Below are 7,971 nucleotides of genomic sequence, written 5' to 3'. Positions count from 1 at the left end.
CTTTGATTCAACCCTGTGTCCCCATTTTAGGATTTGTCCAACAAACAGAAACAAAAAAATAATCACAGACCCTGTTAAAGTCCTCAAGTCCGTCTGCCTGGAAAACAAAACACGACACGACACGACACGACACCTCCGTCAGTGCAGCGTCGCTGTGACTGCATGATCCTTCACCTGCTCCCATGATGCACTCTGAGTGCCTCGTCTCCAGTCTGTTTGGGAGGAAAGTTTGGTCAAATAAAACACTCAAAATAATCAAAAAGAAAAAAAAAAAGTTTTTAAATCAAGCCTCCGTGGCCGTGGAGCTCGGTCCTTCAGAGAAACGAGTTCAAAGCTCAAAGCCGAACGTGAGGCGCAGCAGCACAACCCACCACTGACCGTCCGTCCTTCTGATTGGAGCAGAGGAGACAGAGAGAGTAAAACATAGAAGAAGAAGAAGAAGAAGAAGAAGAAGAAGACAAGAAGAAGAGGAGCGTGAGGGTGGAGGCCGATCCTCTCCGCTCTGCAGTCGTCTGTACCGAGACTCTCTCTCTCTCTCTCTCTCTCTCCGTCTCCTCCGGGTCCATGTCTGCAGTCTGAAAGCAGTGGAGAGTCTGTAGAGCTGAACAAATGGGTTTTGTTTTTTTTTTTTTATATTGTCCAGTGTTTGTGGGCGTTTTTATTATTTTCATCTTAATTTTTAATTTTTTTTTTTTTTTAAGGGGCAGGCAGGTAAGGTAGGTAGGTAGGTAGACAGGCCGGCTGGCGCACACATGGCGCCCCCTGGTGCTGTGGAGGAGGAGGAGGAGGAGGAAGAGGAGGAGGAGGAGGAAGGACGAGGAGGAGGAGGATGACGGTTCTTCGTCCGTCCGTCCGTCCGTCTACCGCTGCGCCGGCTCGCTGCCCGGCAGCGTGATGTTGCCCAGGTGGAGCACGGGCAGCGGGTGAGCCTCCGTGTTGAAGACCCAGCTCTCCAACGGCATCAGGTCGTCGCTGGAGAACAACAGGTACAGATACCTGAGGGAGGGGGGGTGGGGGGGTCGGTGAGGGGGATTGTGGGTAACGGAGGGAAGGGGACAGGGGTGAGGTAAGGAAGGTGAGGAGGAGGAGGAGGAAGAAGAAGAAGAAGAAGAAAGTGAGATTTCCTTCGGTTATTTTTTTCATCATGTAAAAAGCACTTTGGGCTGTTTTCTTTGTCTGAAAAGTGCTTTATAAATAAAGTTTTAAGCTGAAGTTTGATCACTGCCGTGGAAGAGACAGTGAGAAACCCAGGGCCCAGTTGTTCAAAGGTAATCTGATGATCAGATTTTGGATTGGATCAAATCTTGAAAGTGGGTTGTTTCAAAACTAGAAACGGATTCTGAGATCGGATTCGATCTTTAATCTGGATCAAACCCTCAGTTTGTGTTGTGAAAAACTTTTAGTAGGATCGGGAAAACTATGATCCAAAAAATCTGGATTATTCAGATCAAAGCAAATTGGTGGATTCAGGAACAAAATGTGATTTAAATTAAAAATCAAACTGGTCAAATAAAAAACATTCATAATGTAGTATGTATACTCACTGTATAGTATATTTATGGCAACACTTTATAATAAGTATATTAAGCATTAGTTAAGCTTTAAATCCTGAATTCATCATTTATATACATGAATACTGATGAATATGTAGTTTATAAACACAGTTAAAAATGTCTTTACTCATCGATAAGCACTAACTGTATTTATAAACTACAAACTAATGAGTATTCATGTGTTATACATTAAGAATTCAGTATTTATTAATGCTTAACTAATGCTTAATAGTGTGTACTTATTATAAAGTGTTACCATATTTATTTTTTTTGATTTATATTTTGCACCTGATTTTTAAACCATTACGTGAATAAAGAAAGTTAACTTTTGATTGTTCAACAAATGAAGAATTTTTCCCCCAACTACTGGATAATTAAATTAAATCTGAATTTATGAAATTTGAAGTTTGAATTTGAAACACACGGAAAAATATTTGCAGTGTATTTCACTAATGTACTGTATATTTGCTTTTTTATTCATTTAAAAAGCCAAACCAGATAAAGTCTGGCTTTTCAAAAGACTTTGAAGAAACAGAAAACAATGCATACTCCCCATTTTCAAACACACTCTGAGTGACCCCACGCTGCTGCTCTACCTGCTGTTCACTGACCTACAGTCACATTTAGAGCGCCGCTCATTATCCAGATGATGACAAGACAGACGGATTAAATGATCCTGGATGGCAAAACGAGAGATTTCTAAACCCATTCATTCTGATCCAGATTGAAGCTTTTGAACGACTCGGCGCTGAATCCTGAATTCATCTCCACCGTCGCCGTCTGTGTTCAGGTTTGTCGGCCTCGGTGTGCAACAGGTGAAACATGAGCTGCTGCAGCATCCTTCACATCTGGCCCACCAGCTGTGGGTCACAAAGAGCCTCTCCGGTCGCCTAGCAACCTTGACGACACTTACTTTGTCTGACCAAAACACAAGGTTTATTTATGTTTTTAAAGTGTAATCCTCAGCCGTCGTATTGTTTACCGCCGCACAATGAATCCTGCTCACGACGACACACCTGTCACAACCTTTAGTGACTTTTTGTTTTGTTTTTTACCAACATAAAAACTTTCATGGAGCAAATTCAAAGTTATTAGAAAATGACTTCAGTTACTGCTGCAGCTCTATTTACATGGTGGAAACACTTTATAATATCTATCTATCTATTAAACACTTGATTCATCATTCTTCCTACTATAAATGTTTAACTATGGATTAATAAACTCATCTATAATGCATTTATACGTAGTATATGATGGATTCAACATTTATAATAATTATAAATTATATCAAGTTATAGAGATATCAGAGGTTCATAAAAGCATTAATGAAGTGTCAGTAAATGATTAACAAACTATTTAGATGAACATTTACACTGCACTTAAACATACAATCATTTAAACAAGCACTAATATTAGTGAATATGTTAATAGATGTTTTATAAACATTTGATATTCAAAGTCATGATTAATTCAGGTACTGTAGTTACTATTTGATGGTTAATGACTTATCCATTAACACACTGACTAATCCATCATTTATAAAGTATGAAAATACAATTATTAAACACATTATGGATAATAGATAACTATGGTTACAAACTACATGCCAATTAGTTTCATAGTAAAAAGAGAATGCTTTATAAATGATTAATTAATACTTATCTAAAGCTGTAATAGAGTGTTAATAATAGTCTGCAGGCAAATCTTCAGACCCACACTTGCATGAGGAAAGTCCAAGGTCACTGTGATGTTCAGGTGTTACTTTCAGTTACTTTCAGTTACTTTAAACACTTTGCACAGTTCAGTCATGTGCAGATGCAACACACACAGACACACACACAGGTTTTTAAACATTAAAGCTGTTTTCCTCCTAAATAAATCGACCTGTTCAGGCGTTTCTCTGTTCAGATTCAGAGCTTTAAATCAAAAGCTGTGACAGAGCGGGTGTGTAATTCTTTGTGAAATCTAATTAAACACACACATACAACACACACTTATACACACACACACACACACACACACACACACACACACACACACTGCTTCAAGTCATGAAGCTGCACATCTTAAAGCCTCACTCTCTATCCCAGTGACGGGCAGCCAATCAGCAGCCGGAGCTTTGATGTGACAGAGACTGAGGACGGAGAGAAACACACACACCAACACACCAAAGGAAAAAAAAAACACTCCTCCATCTTTCTTTCCTTCCCTTGTCCCTTCCTTCTTTCCCTTCTTCCTTACTTGAACAAATCTGTTCCCTTCCTCCCTTCTTTCCACAATCCTTTTTCCCTCCCTTCCTTCCCTTCGCCCTTACTTCTTCCTTCCTTTTTGACCCAATCTGTTCCGTCCCTCCTTCTATCTTTCCTTCATTTTCCCCCTTCCTCCTTTCCTCCCATCTTCCTTACTTGAACAAATCTGTTCCCTTCCTCCATCTTTCTTTCCTTCCTTTTCCCTTCCTTCTTTCCACAATCCTTTTTCCCTTCCTTCTTTCCACAACCCCCCCCCCTTCTTTCCTTCCTTCCTTCCTTCCCTTCGCCCTTACTTCTTCCTTCCTTTTTGACCCAATCTGTTCCCTCCCTCCTTCTATCTTTCCTTCCTTTTCCCCCTTCCTTCTTTCCTCCCATCTTTCCCTTTGCCCTTCCTTACTTCTTCCCTTCGTTCTACCTTCCTTTCTTCCTTGACCCAGAAGGACAACAGTTAAATGAAACCAACACGGTGCTGTTCACGGAGCGGCCAGCAGGGGGCGGCAGAGAGCTGCTGCAGCGACGCTCACAGCCGGCGCTCACTGACCTGGGGGGTCGAAGGGGGACGAAGCAATGACTTCTGGGAAACAGAAACCGGTCATAATAACAATAATAAATGTGAGAGTTTGTTTAGTTTTGATGATTTGAAGCTTTTAGAGTCGTCATCTAGTATTTGAAGTGTTTGAATAAATATAAGCACAGCTGTAGTTTCAGAGTTCACGGAATAGTCCATTTTCTTAAAGGTTTGCATAAATAGACGTGATTAATCTTTATTTTTTTTATAGTTATTGTCATTAGTATCATGAAATAAACATGAGCTACATCTGTTTTGTTTAAAAAATATCTTGAACCCAAGTAGAGTTTGTCTCTGAAATGCATTTTGCTTTTCACTAAAGACTGTTCACCTGTATTAAAGCCACACTCACATGGTCGTATGTACGATTTAAACAATTTCTAGATGTTGCAGTTGTTCCTGGCTGCAAAGTGATGCACTCCTACAGCTGAGGACTAAAACCAAACATCGTATCTCTGCACATAAAAATGCATTCTTGTTTTTTTTATTTTTTTTTATTAAAACTATGAAGTTTTATCAGTCTAAATTCATCCTCTGTGTTTCCCTGCAGAGATACATGTGGAAAAGACTAATGGTTTAGTTTAATGCAAAGATTAACTAATAACTGACTGTTTCCCCTTTTGATTTTTCTAACTTGAAACTATAAAAACACGTTTTTAATCACAGGACGACGACTGTAGATGATCTCCAGTGTGAGTGTGGACAACAGGATTGATTGTCTCAAAGCTCAACCTTTGTATGTGTACGAGGTTTTTCTTCTCCTTTATTAAAAAGAAAAATGTCACCAACTAAACTTCTGATTAAATGAATCAATAACCTTACTGATTAATTTGTAGATCAAGCTAATTAATCAGCCTAATAGTGTCGTCTTACTTGAGTGTCTCGGCCAGGAAGAAGCTCTGCTGCACGTCGTCGTAGGTCGGGTTGGAGGAGTAGACGTCCTTCACCCCCGAGAAGCCTCCGCTCACCCTGCAGTACTTATCTATGGCCTGGAGGAGACGAGGGCACAGGGAAGGAAACGAGGAGAGGAAGCAGGAGGGAAGGAAGGAAGGAAGGAAGAGAGGCAAAAAGTCAGAGAGTGATAGAAGAGAAATGAAAGAGGTGAGAAGGAGAAGAAAAGGTGGGGAGGGAGAGGAGAGGAAGAGTTTTAATAAGCTTACAAAAGCATGCTGTAATTAATTCTTTGCTTGTGACAGATTAGAGTGAATCCTGTGGAGACGCACAGGAAACAGCAGCTGCAAAAAATAAAAACAGAATCAAATAAAAATGCGAAGAAAAGGAGATTACCACAAACTCCTCACCCCGGCCTCCACAACATTTACATCTCCTTCTCTAAAGTCTTTCTGCTCGGTTGTTTACATCGTTGTCTGCTGGGGGAAAGACGAGTTGCTGCTTTTCTCTGTAACAAAACAGCGGCTTTTGAACGTGGATTTCAGATTTCCCTGTGAACATCTGATGTGGTTCAGATCTTCACACGTGTCCGGTGTTTGCAGGACAAATCTAAAAACACACTCTGACTTGTGATCCAAATCCTCTCTCTTTATCCATTCGCTTTGGCTTTTGAGGATTTTATTTTTTTATTTTTTATCTCCGACCGGGGGCCTCTGAACATGACAGATGTGATGCTAATGTTTCCACGGGAACATAAAACAACAAACGTGGAGGACGGCCGGTTGGTTCAGAGAAAAACTGCGCCTTCTTGTTCCTGCATGCAGATATATTTTCCTCTGTCAACTGTTATGGACCTGTCACACCGACCTTCACCTTTAAACTTTCAGCAAATCGGTTACATCCTTCGAGTCCCAGTGGACGTTTTGTGTCTCATGTGATGAAACTCCCTCGAGGCGTCTAAAAATAATCCAACACCTTCTCGAATTAAACCAACCTGAGATCACTCTGATAAAATTAGCATCAATTTAACACACATATAACACAACACAGCACCATTGTACACATCAGCTGTCGGCTAATAGAAATGATTAGGTTCATCTGACTAAATATAAAGAAAGAAAAAAAAGGTAGATAGATACTTCCGGTACATTATACTTTATACTACTACTTTCAGAAGTTTATCTTAATTCTAACATTAAAGTGTGACAGCGCCAGATTTTCAACACATTCTCCTATAAAAGAACTGACCCAGATCCAGTTATCTTCTGCTACGTTCCTGGCGGGCTTTTCAACCCGTAAGTCACGACTTCGTAGCGTTCCAGGCAACCCGTAACTCGTGTTTTTCCCGACCTGTTACCCGTGAAAATGCACTACAAAGGCAGTCAAACCCGTAACTTCCTACCCGTGAACTCGTATCTGGTAGAATAACCACGAGTCACGCCTGGAACGCACCATCAGTATTCAGGGTTACCCCTAGCAACAGCGAGCTATCCAAACATCATTCAGGCTTAACAGCATTCTCAACATGACTAGACTAGTGGAAATCGACCGCACCTCCACCCCATTCACGCTGGGTCTGCGAGGTGATGGCGTTTCTTAAGTTAAGTTAAGCACAATTAAGGGCTCTGTAAAAAAAAACTTGGCGCGACTTTTTAGAATACTTTACAAATGAATTTGATGCAAACACCTTAGATCAGTAGCTTTCCACATCTCTAGCCTCCCCTTTTCCCTTTTTCATTCTTTTCTCTTCTTGTCTTCTCTCTTGTTGACTTATTAGGTTTTTTGCATCTATCTGTACATGGGTTGACTGTTGAAAATGTAGCAAATTGAAGCAAAAAACTTGTATTGTATGTATGTATGTATGTATGTACAGTATGTTATATCTGATCCACACAGGAGACTGTATCCATGTAAGGCTTTCATGCAATTGTGCCTTTTGGCAGTTTCAATTGTTTTGTTTTTCTCCCTACAGTTTTTGAAAACTTAATAAAAAACGATTTGAAATAAATAAAGTGTGACAGCGCTCTACTTCTGTGATGTACTAGAGAACAACTGGAGCACATCACTCTTCACCTTGATGACTCACAGGCCACTTTGGCGGTCTACATCGAACGCACGACAAGATGGAGGTCGAATGATTCTTGTTTTTCAGAGCCATTTTAACATTTGAAATGATAAGAGATCACTTATCGATTCATCGTGTGTCTCTTTCCTCTTTTCTGTTTTCAACCAACCGTTGGTTTTTACTTCATCTTTTAGTGAACAATCAGACCGAGGTTAAACACACAACACACAGAGGTCTGGTGGCGTCGGTATAAAAGTTCCCGTCACTGGCTTAAAAGCAGAGAGAGGCTTTGTAAATATTTCAAAAACATTATTTTTTCAATGATATTTTTCCTGTAATTAGATCTTTTGAGCCAAATTCTAATTTTTTTTTGTCCAACTGAAGGACGAAGGTGATTATTTTTGGCTCTGAGGTATAAAAACGTTTCCTCTGCACAAACAGAAATCATCCTGTAAAAGACCTCATTAAAAATGCAGCGATGCTCCAGCTGCTGATCAGGACAGTGTGTCGTTACCTCTGTGTGTGTGTGTGTGTGTGTGTGTGTGTGTGTGTGCTCTTATCGATTTGTACTAAGGACATGAAATTGTCATCTCCATAAAAAATTCTGGCTACATTGCACACCTGCTCACAGCTTATCGACTTTCA

The 7,971-nt window shown here is 40.3% G+C and overlaps 1 protein-coding gene across 1 annotated transcript in view; it reads right to left on the bottom strand.

Moving 5' to 3' along the window:
• Window positions 1–524: 524 nt before the first annotated feature.
• The window catches only part of man1a2 (mannosidase, alpha, class 1A, member 2), a 174,035-nt gene continuing 166,588 nt past the window's right edge, over window positions 525–7,971 (bottom strand). The window contains exons 13-14 of the mRNA XM_085766047.1: window positions 5,244–5,359; window positions 525–996 (exon numbers count right to left, since the gene is read on the bottom strand). Of these exons, the coding sequence (XP_085622173.1) occupies window positions 861–996; window positions 5,244–5,359 (252 nt within the window). The 3' untranslated portion in view covers window positions 525–860. The remainder of the gene's footprint in view (window positions 997–5,243; window positions 5,360–7,971) is intronic.

This window comes from Trachurus japonicus, chromosome 21 (assembly GCF_045865225.1).
Source record: "Trachurus japonicus isolate A0001 chromosome 21, Traja_1.0".
Classification (NCBI taxonomy): Eukaryota; Metazoa; Chordata; class Actinopteri; order Carangiformes; family Carangidae; genus Trachurus; species Trachurus japonicus.
The sequence above is the reverse complement of the archived record's forward strand: the minus strand, read 5'-3'. Positions and strand labels throughout refer to the sequence as shown.